General features: G+C 43.5%; 1 protein-coding gene across 1 annotated transcript; it reads right to left on the bottom strand.

Annotated features, from left to right (window-relative positions):
- Window positions 1–14,807: 14,807 nt before the first annotated feature.
- Window positions 14,808–23,610, bottom strand: LOC118835759 (formyl peptide receptor 2-like). The gene is made up of 2 exons (XM_036743003.1): window positions 23,467–23,610; window positions 14,808–18,231 (listed from the first exon to the last, which is right to left on the bottom strand). Exon 2 carries the CDS (start codon window positions 18,221–18,223, stop codon window positions 17,147–17,149), a length of 1,077 nt encoding a protein of 358 aa, XP_036598898.1. The 5' UTR covers window positions 18,224–18,231; window positions 23,467–23,610; the 3' UTR covers window positions 14,808–17,146.
- Between the last annotated feature and the right edge of the window lie 725 nt (window positions 23,611–24,335).

Here is a 24,335-nt window from a genome sequence, read left to right on the forward strand (position 1 = left end):
GGTAATGGGTTGAAGTAAGTGGGAATGCAAAGTCAAGAAGGACACCAAGGTCACAGGGCTGGCTATATAGGATGATGATGGTATTCTTGTCAAGAAGAGAGAAGTTCAGAAGAGGAGAAACTGATTCACAACAACAAACTACAGTCCTTTATGAAGCATTTACTATGTGCCAATGACTGTGTAAAGCTCTGGAGAAAGAAAGGAGAGAAAAAAACAGCCTCCTGTGCTCAGGGAGCCAACATTCTAAAGGGAGAGACAACATGCAAGTAAATAGGTACATACAAGATGCTGTTCATCCTTCATTTTCAAAGAGGACCAATGACATCGAGGGGTGTAGTCTTGAGTCACGTGTGAATCAGATTTAAAGTGAGGCAGAACTGCACAAAGTCATCAGCCTCATCAAAGTGCAGTGGCAAGACAAAAGTCGGGATGACTGGCAATGAATGGGATGCAGTGTGGATAATCTTGGCACCTTCAATGTCTGACCAAGCTCTAACCACTCTACAAATTGTTCTCATTTGCCCATTCTGCCAGGGAGAGTCTTTAAATGCTTGAGAGGGGAAGATGCCCCTCTAACTCACCAACAGGTTTGAGGCCTGGCAGTTACCCTCAACCTGGACATATATATATATATATATATATATATATATATATATATATATATATATATATTATATATATATATATATATGTATGCGTGTATATGTACATACATACACACTCACATACATGCACACACACACATATATATATGTATGCGTGTATATGTACATACATACACACTCACATACACGCACACACACACACATATATATATGTGTATGTATATATATATATATATATATATATATATATATATATATATATATAACATTGATGGCCTAGAAAAGAACTGAGAGGTGGAGTGACTGGAGGTCACAGTAAAGATCAAGAACAGGGTTACTGGTCATAAGGCAGAGGGAAATAAAGAATGATAAAATATAGGAGTAGATAAAGGAATTTCAGAGTTCACAAATATGGAAATGGAAGAGTTGTGGGTGACAGCAATGTCAAGTGAAGAGCCATCTCTGTGTGTAGCTGAATTGGGGTGATTACTGGTCTTGGGAACTGCATAGCTTAGGTAACTGGGGCATTAGGTGTTTGAGGGAGCATAGGTATTTATATTGAAGTTCTCTATAAAAAGGACAGGAGTTGAGGAAGTCAAGGGAGAAAGAAAGGCTGTAAATTCATAGAGTAGTGGAGAATGTTTTGGTGCAAGTCACCAGGAGCTGGATTAGATGATAAACTTGGATTGAATGAGCCTCACAGCAGGAAAGTTGCTGAGTGATGGTGGTAGAGCATCTTGGAGCATTCGTTGGGAGCAAGGAGTGTTCCCACTCCCTCACAATGACCATGACATTGGAGGTTGCTAATATATGGGCCACCATTACTGGAAAGTGTGGGCAGAGAAGCAATGCCACCAGGAGGGGACCAGGTGTCAGTGGGTGCCAGAGAATAGAAGGAGTGATTAGCAGTGTCAAAGCTTTAGCCCAAGGAGTATGAAGATTGAGAAAGGGCCATTCAATTTGGCAATTAAGAAATCTGAGATAACTTCGGAGAGAGCAGTTTCAGCTAAATGATGAGGGAGGAGGCCACATTGCAGAGGATTTAGAAGGAAGGGGGAGGAGGGGAAGAGGAAGAATCTAGTAAACAACTTTTTTTAAGAACCTTAAGCAAGAGGTGAGGAGTAGGAGGGAGAGGGAACCTAGGCATGGAGTTACCAAGAAAAAAAAGAGGGTCCTTGAGAAGCAATTTTTAAATCCACTGGAGACAACATAGGGAAGGTCAGAAGAAATTACAGAAAGGCAGGACAGCTTTGAAAGTCACTGGTTTGGTTGATTATCTATACTATATGTATACACACACTCACACACCATGTAACAGAGAATGGCTAGCCCATGTGTAGTGTGTGGCATGGATAGATGGATATATAGTTGGGATCTGGCCAACTCCATCTCCAAGGGAGACTGATTTCCACCTTTGTAGAGGGCAAGAGGAGGATCATAGCTGGAATCCTTCACTCTCCTCTCTCCATACAGGGTCTTGTGGTTGAATTATATCATATCATATATTCTATTTATAGAATATTAGATAACATATATTTATTATTCTATATCTATAGAATTATGCCATTATCATATCATACATTCTATTTATATGATATTAGATATTACACTATATCTGTCTACCATCCCTCAAATATTGGCAGCCTATAGTCAGGGTTCTCTTGCTTAGAGTCTTCTTTTAGAACATCTCTAAAAGAGTTTTCCCTGGTCATTCTATCGCTTACTTTAACCAAGTTTAATTCCCTCTCACCAAATGATGGTCACACAAAAATACAGTCTCCCTTAGCAAGCAAACCTGCTCATCATAGCAAACAGTACACAGGAATGGAGGAAATTCTACAAATTAGAGTAGATGATAGAAAATAGAAGAGTGGATAAGTTTTTTAACTCAGAAGGAAGAGAAAAAGATCATAGCTTAACTGAGTGGAAAAGGTCTTACTAGAGAAATTCCATTTTTGTCAGTCTCTGGGGGATGAGGATGCAAGTGCTAGGAATTATGTGTGTGTGTGAGTGTGTGTGTGAGCGTGTGAGTGTGTGTATGTGTATGTGGGGCCCAGGGCTGGCTTTGCCATATGTCTGCAGCTCCAAGGAGCTCTCTTTTCTACCATTCAGCAGACTGTACCTTGACTTTCACCTATCTCTCTTCACCCCCCCACCCCACAATTCCTTGGATTTCCTCATAGTAACAGGTCTCTTAGCCCATCCACATTCACACCTCCCTCTGAGTAGTTTGCAAACTCCCAAGCCTTACTGCCATAAGTAACCTTTGCACAGAGGTGTTACATATAGTTGAAAAGAAAAGCCAGTTAGTTGTACATAACAGAAACTGACAATTTCATGTGCAAACTTTTTTATCCCGTTCTATCATGCATATAGAAATGGTCATTTTATTTTATTTTTGTTAGGTCTGGAAAATTTAAAATTCAAAGAAAAAAGAGAGAGTGGGCCCAACTTGAAGCAAAAAGCTATTAAAGTACACATGGAGTGAACATAGTGGGCAGAGGAGCACTTCCAGGCCCAGGAGGCTTTTGAGTGAGGAAGAATTGCTGTGGGCCACCAGGTTGGGAGATGACTTTGGTCTCTTGTGTTTATTTTTTCTTGAACCCAGGTGATTGAGCGTCTGGAGGTGGGGTGGCCCAGGTTACTGCCTTGTGGGCTTTGAACGGCTGGAGGAAATTGATAAATGGTCAAAGGATATGAACAGGCAATTTTCAGAGGAAGAAATTACAGCTATCTATAGTCAAGTAAAAATGCTCTAAATCACTAATGATTAGAGAGATGCAAATCAAAACATCACACCTATCGGATTGGCTAACATGACAAAACAGGAAAATGATAAATGTTTGAGATGATGTGGGGAAGTTGGAATATTAATGCATTGTTGGTGGAGCTGTGAGCTGATCCAGACATTCTGGAGAGCAATTTGGAACTATGCCCAAAAGGCTATAAAAATGTGCATACTCTTTGACCCAGCAATACCACTTCTAAGGCTGTATTCCAAAGAGATCATAAAAATGAGAGAAGGACCCACATCTACAAAAATATTTATAACAGCTCTCTTTGTGGTGGCCAAGAACTGGCCACCAATTGGGGAATGGCTGAACAAGTTGTGGTATATGAATGTAATGGAATACTATTGTACTATAAGAAATGATGAACAGGTGGACTTCAGAAAAACCTGGAAAGACTTATATGAACTGATGCTGAATGAAGTGAGCAAAACCAGGAGAACATTGTACATAGTAATAGCCACAGTGTTTGAAGACTAATTCTGATAGAAATTTAGCTCTTCTCAGCAATACAAGGACCTAAAACTTTTCCAAAGGACTCATGATGGGAAGTGCCATCCCCATCTAGAGAAAGAACTATGGATTTGAAATGCAGAGTCAAGCAGACTATTTTCCCTTTTGTTTTGTTTTATTTTCTTTCTCATGGTTTCTCCCATTTGTTATAATTCTTCTATGCAACATGACTAATGTGAAATGTGTTTAATAGGAATGTATGCATAGACCCCATATCAGATTGCATGCCATCTTGGGGAAGGAGAGGGGAGGGAGGGAGAGAAAATTTAAAACTTATGGAAGTGAATGTTGAAAACTGAAAATAAATAAATTAATAAATTAGTGAAAAAAGTTTATAAAAAAAGAAAAGTTGGTGGAACCATCAGAGGGCCAGTAGTAGTGGTCAGTAGCAGAATCTGCTGGTAGCCAAAGCACCAGAATCCAAGGAAGAGCCAGCCCTGTGGAACTACCTGCTGGACCCAGTCTTTTCAGAGAATCTACCCAGCAGCTGAGATGCCTTGTCCTGAAAGCAAAGGAATGACTGGATCGCTGGCTATGCCAGCTACAGAAGTGAACTTGGTGGGGATTCCAGGAAGGGAAGAAAAGATGACACTCCTTCCCTGCCTTCTACCAAATATTATTGTTTGTCCTTGTTTCGAAGAGGACTAATGATCGCATGGGGTGATGCCTCGACTTTTGGGTGAAGTGGATTTAAATGAAGCAGAGTTGTACAAACTCATCAGCCTCACTCTTTCCTCCAGAGTCATTGGAGTTCAGTGGCAGAATAAAAGTCAAGATGACCGAGGATGGCCTGGGTTACAGTGGATGACCTTGGCATGGAAGACACCTTCAATGTCCATCCAAGCCTTAAGAACTCCCCAGTGCCTGCTTTAGTTGCCTTGGAACAAATTGTTCTCATCCACCCATTTCATTGAAGTTTTCACACACTTGGGGTAGACACCTCCCTAACTCATTGATGGGTTTGAGGCCTATTGGTTACCCTTACCTGGTTTGAACCATCTACCAAGACGGTTTACAGGGGTGTGGCCACTGCTCATTCTCCAGCTTTTTGGAGTCATGGGTGAGAGTTGAATGACAGGTGGAAACCGAAGGTAGATGAGTAGCCCTGAAAAGAGTTTGCCAATTCCTCACACAAGAGGCACCAAACACCCCCACACAACCCTGCCCGTATACATGGTCAACCCAAACAAAAATGTCTCCATTTGCTGTGTACAGAAATGAATGTCTCATTACGTATCTTGAATCTATCTCCTCTCAGTCAGCAGGTGAACACACACTACCCAAGGGTCATTTCAAATGTGCAGAGGGGAGAGCTTGCCCTGGGTTGGGGGTGGGGGGAAATGTTTGGTACCAGCCACTTAAAGTCTGAGTCTCTTCTCCCAGGGAAAGCACGTGTGTGGAGGGGAAGAGGGTGACTCCTGATTTGGGAGGAAGGATTTTTACTTCTGTTTTTGCTGTACTTTCTCAGTAACTGTCCTTGTGTAAAAGCTAATCACCACCAATTGGTTAATTGATGTTAGAGAGTGGTCCCAGAGGAGGTGCTTCCTTATGAATTGTTATTGATAACCTTTGAACTTTCTACATAGACTGAACATGATGAGATAGTACCTGGCATGATTCCCTCCCGCCCTAATTCCTCTGATCGATCTTGATGAGATATGATTTTGAGGTACTTCTCCATCCTGGATCATCTCCATCTTATCCATCTCCATTCTTCCTACAGCGTGGCACCCAGAACTGAATGCTAGAATCCACTTGTGTTCTGCCCGAGGCGGAAGGGAGGGAAGGGAATATAGCTCTTATGTGTCAGGCACTGCGCTAAGGGATTTGACAAATATTATCTCATTTGTTTGGATGTACCGTCACTCCATGAACAGCGTTAGCATGCTATGGTCCATGGGGTCACAAAGAGCTGGACACAGTTGGACAACAACAGCAGCAGCAACAGCAAAAAGAACAAGAACACCACCACCACCAAACACTACCAAACCTCCCAACCCCACCCCCCTTTCCAGGACACTGTGCCTGGTTTATTGCATCTAAAAATTGAACCAGCATTTTTAGCTGCCACGCCATAATGCTAATTATGTTAGCACCCCCTCCACACACAAGCTTTCCCTGGGAGAAGAGACTCAAACTTTAAGTGGCTGATACCAAACATTTCCCCCCATCCCCAACCCAGGGCAAGCTCTCCCCTCTGCACATTTGGCTGTTATGAAGCTTGCTGATTCCAAATCTTTTCCAGATAAATTTCTGTTTACCTAATCATACTTTCCCCTCCCCCACTGTCTTTCTAAAATTGATTTTTTGAACCTTAATGTAAGTCTTTACATTTACCTTTATTGAATTTCATCTTATAAGATTCAGCCCAATGTTCTAACCCAGAGGTTCCCAAACTTTCTCACTGTGCTCTGAGTGTCTTATTGAAGTATCTGAATTCCATTTATTAAGTACTTAGGTTGAAAATCTAAACTATTCCAAAGCTTCCCATTCCCTTCACCATTTCTTCCAGCACAACAGTATTCTATGGCATTCTTAAGCTATAACTTGTTTAGCCATTTCCCAGTTGATAGACATCCCCTCAGTTTCAATTACAAAGTTGTTTATATGTCATTTTCTTCATTAGACTGAGGTCAAATGCTGTCCTTTGTACCTTCAGTACTTAGCACAGTGCCTGGCATGTGGCAGGCATTTAATAAATAACTACTGACTGACTGACACCTTGAGAAACTTTGTCAAATATTCTGTGGAAGTCCAGCTAGCCTATATTTTCATCATCCTCTGGATGTTCTTTTCTAACAACCCTGTCAAAGAACACAAGGTTACTTGGGCATCATATAGTTTTTTTCCTCTTCTTTTTTTCCATTTTCTTTTTTAGCATGAACTTTATACTCATTGGCAGGCTACTAGGTGGCTCAGTGGATAGAGTGTTGGACCTGGAGTCAGGAAGACTCATCTTCATAATTTCAAATCTGGTCTCAGACTTCTTAGCTGTGTGACCCTGGGCAAGTCACTTTACCCTGTTTGCCTCAGTTTCCTCCTCTATAAAATGAGCTGGAGAAGGAAATGGCAAACCACTCTTTGTCACGAAACCCCAAATGGGGTCACGGAGAGTTGGACATGAGTGACCAACCACAACAAATTACAATCACCAGCACATGCAAACAATTTAATATTAAATATTAAAAATAAGATTTATATCCTTTCCCTTCTCAGCTTTTTTTACTTTCTTCTGTGTATTTTAATGTTTTGTTATTGATATCTTTTTGATATCCATATTATTACAATATATTACTGATATCTTTGATATTGAATATGATATATTATTGATATCTTTCCTTTCTATTTCTGGAATCTCCACCCCTGTCCCCATAACACAAGCATAGTCAAGGAAACCAAATCAACACATCGGCTGTGCCTAAAAATGATTGTGTCTTTTGGCCCTATTGGGCTAGTGCTGTGAGGAAAGCAAGCTTTATTCTCAGTCTAAAATAATAATATTAATAATAGCCAAAATTTATGTAGCACCTACTGTGAGCCAAGCACTTTACAATTATTATCTCATCTGATCCTTACCATAACCCTGAGAGGTAGGTACCCTTATTATCTCCATTTTAAAAACACCAAGAGGCAACTGAGGTTAAGGGACTTACCCAGTGTCATGTAGCTAGTAAGTGTCTGAGGCTAGATTTGAACTCAGACCTTTCTGACTTCAGGCCTAGTGATTTATCCACTGCTCTACCTAGCTGGACACATTGCTAAGAAGCCAACCTGGCTCTTTGTGATGGCCACATCCCTTTCTACACGTTCACTAATTCCTTCGCCAGGAATTGAATTCATGCTCCTGGCTTATAGTTTTAGAGACTCTTTTCTCTTCATTTTTAAAAAAATTGGGATAATATTTGGCCATCCCAAGTCCTGAAGTATCTTCCCCATTCTCCACTCTCATTGCAAAATACTGACCATGGCTGAACAGTCAATCACATTTGCTAATTCCTTCAGTCTCTGAGGAGGTAGTTCATCTGGGCCCAATGACTTGAACCATTAGGAGCAGCTGGGAATTCTGTTACTATCCCCAAGGCTGCCCTTGGGGCATGGGGGCCCTGGGCTAATTTTTTTGGGGGGGAGGCCTTCTATATAAACAATTTGTTTCAAAAGTGCATTACAAAGTTCATGTGTCCATATGATGGGTCTATCAATGAATATTTATAATAACTGACTTATAACACTCATCATTTCGTAAGAAATATTTAGAACTCTGAATTGTAAAGAGCTAAAGCGACTGTCTAAATCTGGATTACTGCTGTACACCTTTCTACTACTCCGGTTTCAGTTCTAGCCACTCCGAAGGTTAAAGAGAGAAGCCTCCCACCCATCCTCTTGGCTAATCACAACACTATTAGTCAGGTGTTCCAGGGAAATCGGTTTTACTGTTCACCTCGTTTGTATGTGGGCTGAGGCAGTCCCTCAACAGGCCACAAATATCCATGCCTTTGTTTTCAGGGAGTATTTTTAACATCATTCAACAACTAATACCTGGGAGTTAGAATATAATGCAACAGCCAACTGTCACACTCCAGAAACAAGTATTCCAAGAAAAATGGAAAATGTTGCCCTTTTTTGCAAGGGTGTATCAAAGAATGAAACATAGTAAATAAAAACTTTGGACAGCTAAGTGGTGCCAAAGTGAATAGAACACTGGGCCTGGAGTCAGGAAGACTCATTTTCCTGGGTTCACATCTGATCTCAGACACTTACTAGATGTGTGCCCCTAAGAGAGTCACTTAACCCTATTTGCCTCAGTTTCCTCATCTGTAAAATGGGCTAGACTAGGAAATGGCAATGGCAAACCACTCCAGTATCTCTGCCATGAAAACCCAAATAAGGTCATGAGGAGTTGGGCATGACTGAAATGACTGAACAAGAACAACAAAACAAAAAATTTGTCATAGATCGAGCTCTGTTGGAAAAGGCCCCTCATAAAAGGTCTGGATAATGATCTTTCTTTTCATGAAATAAATAATTTTGAAGATAATTTTGTTGCCTTACACTAAAGTTCAAATTGCTCATTTAAACTATTATTTTAAAATATTAGTTTTATTAGTTTATTAAACTATTAGTTTAAAATATTATTTTTTGAATTGATGATACAAATAAACTGGAGCATAGAATGTTGATGCTGTCTTTACATTTCATTGCACCATGTTTTTTGAAACCTCAAATAAAATAACTCAAAATTAAAATAATAATTACTTTGTATTATATACAAACTATATAGAAGTTATAATTTAAGAAAATAAAACCAAGTGGAACTTTTAAATTTATTTTACAACAATGTGTTCACATTAAAAATTGCATTACATCTTTTTTTGTACAACTGTATATGACAATTTAAGCACAAACATAAAAATACAAAATGAAAAATTTTCCAGTCTAATGTAACATTTCACTGTAATAGATGGTAACTTATGTAACAGAAGATGCCATCTATCCTGCCCAGTATGATGAATGGGTGTGCATATATGCTTTGATATCAACTGGTGAACTACCTTTCTTTAGACAGGAGAATTTTACTATGTTTGTTACAGTTACAGTCATGACATTTGTCATTATGATATATTTAAAAAAAACAAATTGGAAGATACAGTGGTTTATTTTATGAATTATTAGGAATTTGGGTAAAACATGTGGAATTTTAAGGCAGCAAATGTTCATGCATTGAGGCCCGTCCTCCACATGTAGCATGGAGGTGTCTTTGTGTGGGTCTAAGGGAGGCAGAATAGATATCTCTAGTCTTTCCTCCCTCCCCTCTTCTCCCCCACCACTGTTCTCTAAGGGAGATTTTGATTCCTGCCAGGAGGAGAAGCAGAAGGTTGAGGCCAAAAGCTTGGCCACTCTGTTCTCCTCAGAGAGAGGGAATACTGGGCTGAAATTATACCTCTCTGCTCCTTTAAATACTGTTAGTCTAGGAGATATGAATTTCAGGTTGAAGCTAACTTCTGACTGCAGTTTCATTATTGTCGGGGCAGGGGGACCCCTAAGATCTATATCCAAGGCTTGACCCCTTTCCCATCCAAATACCAGTTATACAATGAATACACATAGCAAACAACAGAGAAACCAATTTATCCAAATCAGTAGCAAAATAAAAACGAGAAAAGGTACACATAGGAGAATGTGTGCCAGACGATATAGTGTGAAGGAGCTCTACCATTGGGAGTGAGGTAACTCAGCTCAATCAAGAGAGTTCTAGATCTCACCCAAGGGGAAATTCCCCACGATCTCTAGAAAACTAGGGGCAGGGCCTCTTCTATCTTCTGGACTCGAAGCTTGAAGAGCACTCCAAGAAGGCTTCACCAACTTGGCCCCATCCTCACATATGGCAGGTTATTCATCTTTAGCATACCAATGGGCTTTGGGACTGGGGTTACATTAGACCCATTAGAAATTCTAAGAAGTAAATAGAGGACATCAAAAACTGTTAAATGCTCAAGACAGAGACAATATGCTATTAATATCCATGTTCAAAGAATAAAACATTAATATTTTAGTGAGGGCAAAAAGGTTTTTGTACCATTGAGAATAAAACTATTTTAAATATTCTAAAATGTTTATTTTGCCTTTACATCCTTCTTAATGTCTTTTTGGGTATGTTTCATAATGCAACATTAATATAGTAGTGTTGTTGTACAGCCGTGTTTTTCAGTCATGTTTGGCTCTCTGTGATCCCATTTGGGATTTTCTTACTGCATTCTGGAGTGGTTTGCCATTTCCTTCTCCAGCTCATTTCACAAATGAGGAAACTGTGGCAAACAGGGTTAAATAGCCCAGGGTCACACAGCTAGTAAGTGTCTGAGGTTGGATTTGAACTCAGGAAGATGAGCCTTCCTGACTCCAGGCCCAGCACTCTAACAACATTTTTCATTTTTCTTGGAATGCTTATTTCTGGAGTATGAGTTCAGTGTTTTGAACTCATTAGGAGTAGCTATCCCCAAGGCTGCCTCTGGGTGTGGGGGCCCTGGACAAATTTTTTGGGGGAGGCCTTCTATATAAACAATTTGTTTAAAAAGTGCATTACAAACAACACTGCACCACCTAGCTGTCTAGTATATAAATATAAATAGCATATAGCGTATAGCAAATATAGCAGATAATTTTTTTTTTCCTGATGGAAGTGCACTCTCAAAGTAGTTTGGAGAACAGTGGTCTAGAACATTGGACTTGCCCACATTTACAGAGTTAGCATGTGTCTGGGGCCAGCCAGTTGGAAGCCATGGTGCTTCTCAACAGCTCCTTACACTTAACTGACATCCACCTCCTTGTAGATTAAACCTACTACTTCTAATCCTCCTGACCCCTCCAAAACAAAACAAAATTAAAAAGGTGGGTTTCAAAATCCAAATTTCCTAGAAGGAGCATGACATTGATGGGCCTCTCCTGTCTTTACTTGTTTCATCCGGCTGTTGATGAGCTGCTTTTGGCTGTGACGTTTTTTTTCTCCATCGTACACAGGACTTTTCGAATCCCTTTCAAATCCCATGGAAGGCCACCTCCTTAGTGTCCTGGGACAGAAAGTCACTTTACAGCCAAGGCACTCTCCTTTCCTCTTCCATTTCATAGAGGACCCTGGGGACCACCAGAAAAATCATGCCCAGGCAGCTTACAGAGCGATGGCATGCCACTCCTGTGTTAATTGGCCCACAGGAGTTGAATCAAGTGGATGCAATATCTGAATTGGCCACCAGATGTCGCCACAGCGGAGCTGTGAGCCTGGTCCTCGTCAGTCTCTGGTGTATGTGTGAGGGTACATGGAGGCTTTATAAGGGCTGTAGTACCTGTACTGGCCACTAGATGCCCAGGTTAGCCCAGCTACTCCTGCTGCCAAAGACTTCATCTCAGCCTCTGACAGTCTGTGTCAGAGGAAGTCACTGCTACAAGGTCAGATGAAAAGGCTCATGAAAAAAGCAGGGGAGAGAAGGAAGGGGAAAAGGTCAGCAGAAGACAAGGGGGTCAGGACCAGTGATCACTGTAACCTGTCTCCTGGTCTCCGACTCCTGGCTTCTGCTGCCTTCCCTCTGACCCCTGGGGAGTGTGGGGGCACTTGCTGAGCCCCAGCAACTCCACAGAGAAGCATCAAAACAGACCATGGAATGGTGCAGAGATCCCAAGCTTTCCTTGGCATGAGCTGCACCCCACCTGTCTGCAGCTCTCCCCCATGCCCCCAAGCCCTAGCACTGCACCCCATCTGTCTGCAGCTCTCCCCCATTCACCCAAGCCCTAGCTCTGGGTTCTGCCCACTGGGGATTCCAGGCTTTCCCTGGGATGAGCTGGACCCTATCTGTCTGCAGCTCTCCCCCATTCACCCAAGCCCTAGCTCTGGGTTCTGCCCACTGGGGATTCCAGGCTTTCCCTGGGATGAGCTGGACCCTATCTGTCTGCAGCTCTCCCCCATCTCCCCAAGCCCTAGCGCTGAGTTCTGCCCACTGCGGCCAAACCAAACAAGCTGAATCCCTCTTCCCTAGGATGGCCTTTCAGGTTAAGGACAAAAGCAGAATTGACATGGGCTGACGGGGAGAGGAATGTTTTCGGAAATCTTGACAAAATACATAGAACAACCACCTTCTATGTTATCGGAACTTAGGGTGCAGTTAGAGCCAGCTATGTGGTGTGTGTGTGTGAACTATATTTCTACACGTCTAAATCTGTCTCAAGTGAAGTGGCATGTATACACATGATTTGAAACCAGGATCACCTCTGAAGAGAGAAAAAAGACAGCATGCTAGCTAGTGGAGGAGCAGGCACACTCCAGGGCACTGAGAGGTTGGGTGTATTTTTTGCTCCTCTCTTTAAGAGGGGTTGTGTTGTTGTTCAATTGTGTCTGACTTTGTGACTTCATGGACCATAGCACACCAATACTGTCCATGGGGTTTTCTTGGCAAAGATACTGGAATAGTTTGCCATTTCCATCTCCAGTGCAACTAGTAAGTTTCTGAGGTTGGATTTGAACTCAGGTCTTCCTAATTCCAAGCCCAGCACTCTATTGACTGAGCCACCTAGCTACTTCCAACAGGGGTACTAGGTTAGAATTATATCTCTCCTTGCACTCCACACCCCCCCCCCCAACGATGCTGGTCTAGAGTACAAAACAAAAAGCCCTTCCCTGGTCGATAACCCTTAAAGGAGGGAGGATTGTTTCAAACTTATACCTACCGAGCTGGCTCCTTTCCCTCTTTTGGTTACACAAAAAAGTTATCACAAATAGTGAACAGCAAGTAACCCTTTTCATCAATGCAAACAGTGATCAGGAAAATTATACAGATTTGAGTATATCAGGAAATACACAAGAGAGGGGATAATAACATTAAATGACCTACTTCAAAGGGTTGTTGAGAGACTACTTAAATGAAATGCTGTATGTGAAATACATTTCCAAACTTACTGAGTACCTAAGTATATAAATGTGTAAAGGGAAGGATTAGCCAACGGGAGCCCAGTCCATAAAGCATGCACAATATACTCCTCTTAAATATAAACATTAAGGCTTGGTCAACCTCCTTCCAGAAATGTGTGATGATGGTACTCTTTGCTTCCCAGATTCAGAGCGTGCCCAGGTCTCCCAGCAGTTTCCTGTCCACTTGATGCATATGGAAGAAAAGCCTTTTAATTAATTGCTGAGCCAGACCTGAGCATGCATACAAAAGGCTCTGCCAGATGAAATCATTCTCTCTTGCTGGTGGTGAGGGAGGCAGAACTGTTGTAAGCCTCTGGGTGGGGAGGGTTTTGTGATTTTCTCTGGCTCAGAACATTTTTTTTCCATTGCTCTTTGTTGGTGGCACTCAAGTCAGACAGAATTGTTGTGGACCACACAATAAGGAGAGAATTTTTGCTATCTGTTCTCTCTTATGGGTTAGAATTGCATCAAGACCAGCATTTCCTATTCCTGCTTTATCCACTTATAGAAATATAACACAAGCACTTGTTGACAGACTACTGGGAGAGGGGCTGGGGTACTTGCCTCCTCTCTCTAAGGGTGCCCTGGACTCTAGATCTTTGAGCTCAAACTGGGCTCAGTTCTGAGGGGGAGGAGTCATGCGATCCTTCTCTGGAAGAGCAATTGCTGTACAGGCCATATGCAAGCAGCCATTATTTCTTTTTTTTTTTTTCAGTTTTTCAATTGATTTATTTTTAGTTTTAGTTTACAACAGACAGTTCTACATAATTCTGAGTTCCAGATTTTCTTCCCTCCCTCCCCCCTCCCTCCCCAAGACGGCATGGAATCTCATATAACTACCACGAATGACTTTGCATTGAATTAATTTATACACTGGTCAAGTTGTGGAGAAGAATTACGACCAATGGAATGAATAATGAGAAAGAAGAAACAGAACCAAAAAAAAAAGACACAACCCAAAAACAAAAACAAAAGAGAAGAGAAAAAGGCGAGCATGAAGTGTGCCTCAATCTGCATTCAAACTTCATAGTTCTTTCTCTGGATGTAGATAGCATTCTCCATCGTGAATCCTTTGGAGTTGTGCCTGCACCTTGTGCTACTGAGAGGAGCAAAGTCTGTCAGGGTTGGTCCTCACAGAATCCATATATCTGTGGTTGTGTATAGTGTTCTCCTGGCTCTGCTCCGCTCACTCAGCATTATGTCGTGTAGGTTTTTCCAGGTTGTTATGAAGTCCATATCATCCCCATTTCTTATGGCACAATAGTATTCCACTACCTTCATATACCACAGCTTGTTCAGCCATTCCCCAATTGATGGGCATCCCTTTGATTTCCAGTTCTTGGCTACCACAAAAAGAGCCGCTATAATTATCCTTGTACATATGGGTCCTTTTCCCGCTTGTGTGATTTCTTTGGGATACAACCCTAGAAGTGGTATTGTTGGGCCAAAGGGTATGAACATTTTTATAGCCCTTTGGGCATAGTTCCAAATTGCTCTCCAAATTGGCAGCCATTATTTCTTACAAGAGCTCCTAGAAGAGGGCATTCTGAGTGGGAAGAAGAACGAGGCAGAGCCTTTTAAACCGATGCAGTGCCAACCCACCTGACTCCATCACTGGGGACCCAGGGTGGGACAGACACTAAAGGACCACCTAGTAGGACTTTTTTGGATACCGCTAAGCACCAAGCTTTTCAACCTAGCTCTGAAATTCTCTGTTCTGAGGTCCCTCCCATCTCTGACCTTTCCTCTTCCAAGTTCTGTAATGCAGGCAGAGAAGCAAAGGATGGGAAAATGTGGCTTGGTGGCCTTCCGGGGGAATAACCAATGTTCCTTCTGTGGAGGGTGTGCGTTTTCTGTTAGACTAGAAGTCCCTAGAAGGCAGGGCTCCTCTCCCTTCTCCTGTGTTCCCTCAGCCAGTGGAGGGGAGATATTATTGAATAATGGAGGGCACTGGATACTGAATCATTGAATCCCGATTCTCCAGTTTAGGCCCTCAGGCAAACATCTTTTCCCCTATAGTCCTTAGGAAAAAGGGGAGAGGAGGGAATAAGCATTTATATAGTGCCTACTACCTGCCAGGCTCTAGGCTAAGTGTTTTTTACAAATATTAGCTCAGCTGACCCTCACAGCAGGCCACTAGCTGCCTCATGTTAATTCAACATGATTTTTATTAAACATCTACTATTCTCAAGGCACTAAACCAAGCACTAAACCAAGACAAAACCAAAACAGTCCTCAGTATTTTCATCTGTAAAATGAGTGTCTAAGGTCCCTCTGAAGCCTTAAGTTCTATGATCTCTGTTTTTGTATGTGTGTGAAAGTGAAGGGTCTTGGACATCTCCTCTCCTTTCCCTGTCTCCCACTTAGACCTCAAGGCAAGCCTTGACTTAGAACTCCAGAAAGGGCCATGACTGAGGCCTTTGTCAAGTGGCAGACCTAACAGTGAAGTGACTCTCCCTGAGTGTGACCCATGGTGTGTGACATCTCTAGACCCAGTTCCTGGGGGAGGAGGCCGCTGCCAGGCTCACTGAACCATCCCTGAGCCAGAGAGCCACTGGCAACAAAATGGAGGCTGAGGTAGGGTCTGGCTCTGCTGAGATGCTGGTGGAGGGCACATAATAACGCTAGCATTTTTTAAAGTGGAGCAGTTTTGCTGGACTTTTCTCTCATCTTCCTCTTTTAGTCCCCCTCCCCCATTTTTTGGGGTTCTTTGTTGTACAGGGTGGCTTTCTGGAAGGAGATGGGAGAGATCTGGGGACATGGAAACAGGGAAAAAACCAACACAAATCACCTCTTAAAAAAAGAAAAAGAAGTGGTGTCTTGAAGGAGCTCCAAGGTCATCAAGGGGTGCTTCAGCCTCCATTAGTTGCTGCTAAGCCCAGGTCCCAGTGGCAAAGTAAGGACTCAAACCCAGACCTTGGTATTCTCAGCCTCAGGCTGCTTCCCTGGCCCTCTCCCCTCCCGGTCCCACTCCTCTCTTCACTGTGGTAGTCTCCCTTTCCCCCAGGGCTGTGCTGGGAAGGCTGAAGAGGCTGGGGCCAGGAGGCTGGGGCCAGAAGGCTGGGGGAGCAGGACCAAGGCCTGGAGGAGTCCAGTGTTTATTGTGGGAACAAACTCTGGTGATTTAATGGAAGCTTGTCCATCTCTAAGGCCCCAAAGCCACAGCAGGATGGGGCCATGGACCAGAGGGAGCTCAGGCTTCTGAGGGCAGGCTTAGAAACCTGAGAGGGATCAGGAAGGATGTCGTTGGGATCCAGGGATTTGGGATGGCATTGGCTTCCCTCTCAGAGGGCTGGAGAGAGGGGGCTGAGCATCAGGGCCCTCAACCATTCTCCATTCTGTATGACTCACTGTTTACCTAGCAATGAGTCTGCTGAACTGGTCAGTCTTTAGAACACAGAGCAGGGAATGACAGAGCTTAAACTCTTGAAAAACATAGAATACAGTATTCTGTGTTCAGAACAGAGATTGTCAGGGGTGGGATAGGCCTTAGAACCTGGAATGTCAGAAGTGAGAGGACCCTTAGAACTGGAAATTTCCAAGGGAGGATGGCTCTTAGAACCTAGAATATCAGAGGTGCAAGGACTGTTAGAACCCAGAATGTCAGAAGTGGGAGGACTTTGAGAACCTGGAATGTCAAGGTGGGAGGGCCCTTAGAACCTAGAATGTCAGAGCTGGGAGTGACCTTAGAACATAAAATGTCAGAGTTGGGAGGTCTTTTAGAACTTGCAACACAGACCACATGAAGGCAGGCCCTACAGAAAGGCCACAGAAGATAAGGTATCTCCTCATAGACCCTGCGTTTCACCATCAGTGGCAGGAGGTACAAGAGTGGAGCTGTTGTCTGTGGTTACTGTCGGGGCAGACTCCTCACTCAGAGCCCGCTCCAGGGCAGCTGGCAGGGATCTGAACAGCCCCTCCCTGAAGTCCCGGCATATGAAGACATAGAGCAAGGGGTTGAGGCAACTGTTGACAAAGGCAAGGGAGGAGGAAAGGGGGCTCAGGTAAGGCAGAACCTCTGCAAGGTGTGCATGGAGGTAGGTAGAAGCCTCTATGATGCCCACCACGTGGTGAGGGAGCCAGCAGAGGAAGAAGGCAGCCACCACCGCTGTGAGGATCTTGAAGGGACGGCTGGATTTGATGGTCTTCATTCTACTCCAGAGCCTGACTGTGATGAGGCCATAGCAGACACTAATGATGAGGAATGGAATCACAAAACCAAGGATGAGGCGGCTGAGCACAAGAGACCAGTGACGGCTCTCAGACAGGGCATCATAGTACTCCTCATCATCTCCTGTCTCATTCCAGGGGTCAAAGTCAAAGTAGCAAAAGGTGATCCCATCTTCTGTGTCTGTATTTCTGAAGATGAATGTTGGGACAGAGAAGGCCAGGGCAAAAGTCCAGGCCCCTGCAGCACCCAGGGCTGCTCGACAAGGCGTGCGGTGATTCCTGGCCCACACTGGCCAAAGGACAGAGACACAACGGTCAAGAGAGATGAGGGTCAGCAGGAAGACACTGCCGAACATATTAAAGACAGCCATGGAGCTAATTAGCTTGCAGAGGAGCCAACCAAAGGGCCAGTGGGGCTGCAGGGCCGAATTAACGATGATGAATGGCAGAAAGGCAGTGAAGGTGAAGTCTGCTGAAGCCAGGTTGAGGAATAAGACAGTAGTGACTGTGCGAGCCATCCGGAAGCCTGCCACCCAGATCACCAGCCCATTGCCAGTTATGCCCAGGATGAAGGCTAAGCAGAAGATGATGAGAGAGGTGATCCAGAAGGCCTGATGGATGGCAGATGGTGGTGAATCTGTAGGCCAGAGGGACTCTGAAGCATTTGAAGGGAGCACTGAGGAGTTCTCCATCATGCTCGTACCTGGAACATACCAATAATCATTAGACTATAAGCCCCTTGAGGGCAGGGATTGGTTTTTACCTTATTTCCAGTGCTAAGCACAGTGCCTGGCACACAGTAGGTCTTTCATCAATGCCTGTTGACTTGATTGGAATTGACCAAGGATTTCTTTCGAGGCTTCCAGCCACTCAGCCCCATGCTCTCCCTGATCTGGCCATCTGACTCTGGTCACTTTCTCCATGAGAGTCTCCCCTGTTAACCATGGCCCTGGCCTGACTCTTCCTCTCTTAGGTGCTGGGGGCCATTGTTGTCTCATCTCAGAATTTGCAGCAGACCCTTCTCAAGGGTCCTGGCTCATGGTCTGGAGCAAATCCATTCCCCTCCCTAAGCCCCATTGGTCCCAGGTGAGTCCTAAGAGTGCTGGAATTAATGGTCTTCAAGGTCTCTAGGGCCTTTGATTCTCTGATCTATATTAAGAAATCCTTAGAACTCCTAGGGTATCAGACCTGGAAATCCCCTTTGAAATCACTTAGTACAGATAGTCAATCGATCAGTAAACATTGATTAAGCACCTACTGTATGCCAGGTACTGCGCTAAGCACTGGGGATACAAAAAGAAGCAAAAGATAGCACCTGCCCTCAAGGAGCTTATGATCTCCTGGGGGAGACAACATACAAACATACATATAAGAAGCAAGCTACATACAGGATATATTGGAAATGTTGTTTGTCTTTTGTTCTCAAAGAGGATCGTGACATCAGGAGGGTGATGCCATGACTTGCAAGTGAATTGGATTGAAGTGAGGCAGGGCTGCACAAAGTCACCAGCCTCACTCTCTCCTCTAGAGCCATCTGGGTCCATTGGCAAGATATAGATCAGGAGGACTTGGAGAGGGTCCCATATAGGAAATAATTAACAGACTGAAGGCATTGGAATTAAGAGTGGTTGAGGAAGGCTTTCAGGAAAAGATGAGATTTTAGTTGGGACTTGAAGGAAGCCGAAGAGGTCAATAGTCAGAGGAGAGGAGGGAGAGTGTTCCAATCACAGGAGACAGCTAGAGGGAATGGCTGGAGATGAGAGACAGAGGGGCTTGTTCACATAACAGCCAGAAGGCCAATGTCACTGGATCAAAGAGATATAAGAAGGTTGGAAAGGTAGGAGGGGACTAGGTGATAAAGAGCTTTGGAAGTCAAACAGCACTGGAGTTCATTGAGTGGGGGACAGGTGTGTGTGTGTGTGACAGGATTGAACCTGAGCTTTAGGAAGATCACTTTAGTGACTGAAGAGGATGGATTGCAGTGAGGAGAGCCTTGAGATGGCTAGACTCACCAGGAGCTACCAAAATTGTCCAGATGTGAAGCAATGAGGGGTCCCCACCAGGGTAGGGGCAGTGTCAGCAGGGAGAAGGAGGCATATTCAAATGGACAGGGCTTGTCAACAGATTAGGTGGGGCATGAGAGACAAGAAAACTTAGAGACCATTTAGTTCTGCCTCTTTGTTTCACAGATGAAATAACTGTGGTCAACTGACTTGCCCAATATTTCAAAACAGGAGCAGACACAGACCCTCCTCCTCCTCTCATTTCCCTAATTCCCACTAACATTAGCTGGTCAGATCCCCAGAGAGTGGTTGACTTCTACTCTCTAGGTTCTAGTGGTAGCTCTGATGAACCCAATTTTTAGTATCGTGCCTCAGGAGCCCCCTTTGGTCTGTTTTCAATTGATAACCAGCCAGGCTTAATTAGCTTCTTAGCAAAGGTATTTAGTAAGATGAAATAGCAAGAACACATTTCCCCATAAATAAATACAAGATATGTAGGGACGATGGCCATAGACTTAAGGTGCAAAGGTAGTGAACCATATGTGTAGAAAATATTTGTAGTGAAGGAACCACTCTTCATTACTGGATGTTCTTCTGGTGGCATGCATGAATTTCCCCCACAGAGGCAGCTCTCTGCTGGGCTCAGACCACAGGAATCTTGTCAAGCTTGTAGCTGACGTTCCCCTCTATACTAGCAGCCCTGCTGTCTAAAGCAGCCTTGCTTATTCCCTGACCATCAACCAAGGACCATATCCAACCAGATTCTCTATCTTGTCAACTCCCCCTTCACAACATTTCCAGTATCAACCCTATTTTCTCCTGTAATACAGAACTAGCCCTTTATGATTCTAGTTCTGGCCCTTACCCCTAAGAGTCCCATAATTGTTCTCCCTGTCTCCAGGATCCCCCTTCTCCAAGCCATCCTCCACAAAGCTGCCAAATTAATAATCCTAGAACATCATTGTCCTACTAAAATTTTTTCAATTGTTCCCTATTGTCTATAGGATAAAATACAAAATTCTCATCGTGGTGTTAAAACCCTCCAAAATCTGGTTCCCACCTATCTTCCTAGCTTTTGGAATGACTTCACATTAAATCCTATTTACTTCTCCACACTAGGCTGCCTGCCCTCTGGTCCTCATTTTCAGTTCCTTCCCAATAGAACCTTGGACTCCATTGTTAAAACACTGGGCTCCGTAAGAGAAGTTTGGCCTTATTTTGCCAGGAACCAGCTTTCACAATGCTTCTTGGTCATCTCCACACCATACCACTGTCCTTTTGCAACTCTCCACTTTCTGTTGTGTGTTGGCTTCCCCTTTTGAATAGAAAGTTTTTGGGGTTAAGGGAAATCTTGCTGCTTGTATTTCTGTTTCCAGGACTTAGCACGGTGTTTGCTTAAAAATGTTCTGTTTCCCAATCACTCTCTCTGATACTTTCTTCTCTTTTTTTCTTTTTCTTTTCCTTCTTTCCTTTCCTTCTCTCCTCTCTCTTCCTCTCCCTTTCTTCTCTTTCTCTTTGTCTCTCTCTGTTTCCAACTCTCTCTCTCCCTCCACTTGCTTTCTCTCTGTTTCTCTGTATCTCTCCATTTATCTATCTATTCTATATGCTAAGATTCCTCTGGTTCTGACATTTAATGTTCTGTGTTCTAGTCCCTTCCAGATATGACCTTTAATTTACTCAACTCTTATGAGATGTCATTACTAGGCAGCCCTCCATCCTCTTTTTGATGCTGAAGAGACAAAGACACACTGAAATGGTGCTTGCCCTCAAGGCACTTCCATGCTGTGGGAAGAAGGCAATACATATACAAATATGTAAAGTCAGGAAGCATTTATTAAGTACCTACTATGTGGTAGCTACTGTGCTAAATGCTGAGTCAGGAAATAAAATGTAATATGAAGTCATTTCAGAGAGAGACAGGCAGAGAGACAGAGAGACAGAGACAGAGAGAATGCTAATAACTGGGGATGAGGAAGATAAGGAAACACTTCACATAGGAAGTGGAATGTGAGCTGGGCCTTGAAGGGAGCTGAGAATGTTATGAAATACAGGTGAGTAGACACAGCATTCCAGACACAGAGGACCACTTGAACAAAGACCTGGAAATAGGATGCTGGGGATGGAGCATTGCTTACAGACCAGTTTGTAATGCTGAATTCGAGAAGAAGGATCAGGCTGGAAAGGTAGGTGTAAGCTGGGTGGTCCTGGGCTCTAAATAGCAGGCTGAAGATTTTGTACTTTATTCTATAGGTAATAATGAGCCATTGGAAATTTTAGAGTAAGGAAGTGCAAAAAGTTCTCTGTTTTAGGACTATGGATTTGGCAGCTATTTGGATAAACAGAAAAGTATAGCCAGGGAGTCTAATTAGGAAGCCATTGCAATAGTTCAGGCCAGAGGTGATGAGGGCAAGATAAAGGTTTGAACAGGGGCTGGCAAGGGAGGGGAGGCTGTATAAGTAGAAATAATGCTGGAGATGCTGTGGAGGGAGAGTTGATAGAACTGGGAATCTGGTCAGATACAGTGGTTGACAGACAGGGAAAAATCAAAGATGACCTCCCAGGTTGAAACTCTGGCCATAGAGCTCGCAAATCTGGAGAAGGGATGGGCTTAGGGGGAAATGTAACACACTGTTTCAGACATGTAGAGTTTGAGAAACTTATTAGATGCCCAGGCAGGGATATATAGCCGGCCGTTTGGAAATATTGAGTTGAAGCTCAGGAGAAAGATTAGGGCTGGATGTTAATATTTGGGAATCATCTACAGAGATAATTGAACCCTTGGGAATTGATAGGAGTAATAGGAGAGAGGATGAGAGGGAGAGAGAAGATAAAGAAAAAGAAGAGAGGAAGAAGAAGAAGAAAGGAAAAAGAAGAAAGGAAGAAGAAAAGAAGAAGAAGAAGAAGAAGAAGAAGAAGAAGAAGAAGAAGAAGAAGAAGAAGAAGAAGGAGAAGGAGAAGGAGAAGGAGAAGGAGAAGGAGAAGGAGAAGGAGAAGGAGAAGAAGAAGAAGAAGAAGAAGAAGAAGAAGAAGAAGAAGAAGAAAAGGAGAAGAAAAGAAAAGAAGACAAGAAGAAGAAAAGAAGAAGAAGAAAAGGAGAAGAAAAGAAAAGAAGACAAAAAGAAGAAAAGAAGAAGATGAAGAAGAAGAAGAAGAAGGAGAAGAAGAAGAAGAAGGAGAAGAAAAGAAGAAAAAAAGAAGAAAAGAAGAAGATGAAGAAGAAGGAGGAGGAGGAGAAGAAGAAGAAGAAAAGGAGAAGAAAAGAAGAAGAAGAAGAAGAAGAAGAAGAAGAAGAAGAAGAAGAAGAAGAAGAAGAAGAAGAAGAAGAAGAAGATGATGATGATGATCCAGGACAAAGCCTGGGGGCATACCTATAGGGTAGGAAGATGATTTAGCAAAAGATACAGAGAAGGAGCTGTCACAGTAGTAGGAGAAGCAAGAGAGAGACTCTAACCCTAATTTATGTTCTAAGGCCCCTCCCAGCTCTCACATTATAGGTTTAAGGTTTTTCCCCTCTAAAATCTGGAAATGAAAGTCCAAAGGCTTTTCAGGTTATATTTGGTCCTCTCAGCTCTTAAACTTTATTTTCTAAGGTCTCCCCTAGAGGCAGAGTATTGTAATGGATAATACACAGGATTTAAAGTTAGGAAGACCTGGGTTTGAAGCCTGCTAGCTGTGTGACCCTGGGTAAGTCATTTCAACTAAGTCTCAGTTAAGCTTTTGTGTGTATATGTGTAAGTGCTAAGCGAGGAGAGGGGAGGAGTTCTAAGGCTCTTCAGAGTGTCTAGAGGCATGAAGCTTGGAAAGGGACCCCAAAACAACTTTCTCCTTACTTCTTCTCCTCCTACCCCTTTTCCTCTTGAAGCACTGGTGCCCTGATTATTCTTCAGCCTCTCTCCCCACCACTCCCCCATTCCAGGTCCCCAGCCCAGACTCACCGTGTTGATGGCTCACTGGCTTCTGGTCTCCTCTGGGAGTTGATTCAGCCTTTGGTTAAAAGACAAGGAGGAAGTATCCAGGACTGATCCACAATTGCATAATTTGTGGTCAGAACAGGCACAGAGCCCCCATCAGCATGCTCTGTTGGTCATGGAGGAGGAAAAACTCAGCATACCATGCTTCCGTCTCCCAGGAGACTCTCGGATCTAGCTCCTAGGCCAAAGGCCCTTGGTCCTTCTCAGGGAGCTGGGTCTCCTTTAACTATCCAGAAGACATACATGTGATGTAAGGCACAGACAGAGAAGGAAAGGGAGACTAAGACCCTAAGAGATCTTTCCCCAGCTTGTGTTCCTAGGCTCTCTACCCTAGGTGTTCCCTGAGCTGAGGCCCTTCTCTAATTTCTTTTCCTTCCTCTTCTTCCAACTTACCCACCCAACATTGGTTTTTTTTTCAGAACACTGAGGTTTTTGTTCCCAATGGGTAAGTGACCGGAATGTTTACCAGGGAGAAGCGACCAGAGGAAGAGAGAGGCGGACAGGGAGAAGGAGATAATTAGACTGAGAAAGAGACACAGAGAAACTGAAAGACAGGGAAATACAGAGAGAGAGAAACAGAGATAGGGAAATAACAAGTCAGAGAAGTCAAGATAAAGAAAGATGAGATACGCCCAAGAAAAAGAGAAAAGCAGAACTGTATACAGAGAGGTGACAGGAGTGTGCGTATCCTGAGGTCTGAGCCTCATTGTCAGTTCAGACCTGTACTCCCCTGCTTTATCTTTATCCTGCTGCTGGAACAGGACCTGGGAGGAGGGGGTGCCAGGACATCTGAGTCCCTGAGGGGAAAGGCTGGCAGTTCAGGATGCCTGGGT

The sequence above is a fragment of the Trichosurus vulpecula genome, chromosome 2 (assembly GCF_011100635.1).
Source record: "Trichosurus vulpecula isolate mTriVul1 chromosome 2, mTriVul1.pri, whole genome shotgun sequence".
In the NCBI taxonomy this organism is placed as follows: domain Eukaryota; kingdom Metazoa; phylum Chordata; class Mammalia; order Diprotodontia; family Phalangeridae; genus Trichosurus; species Trichosurus vulpecula.

Coding starts and splice junctions, on each gene's coding strand:
- LOC118835759 (XM_036743003.1), bottom strand. CDS start 18,223: ATGATGGAGAACTCCTCAGTGCTCCCTTCAAATGCTTCAGAGTCCCTC.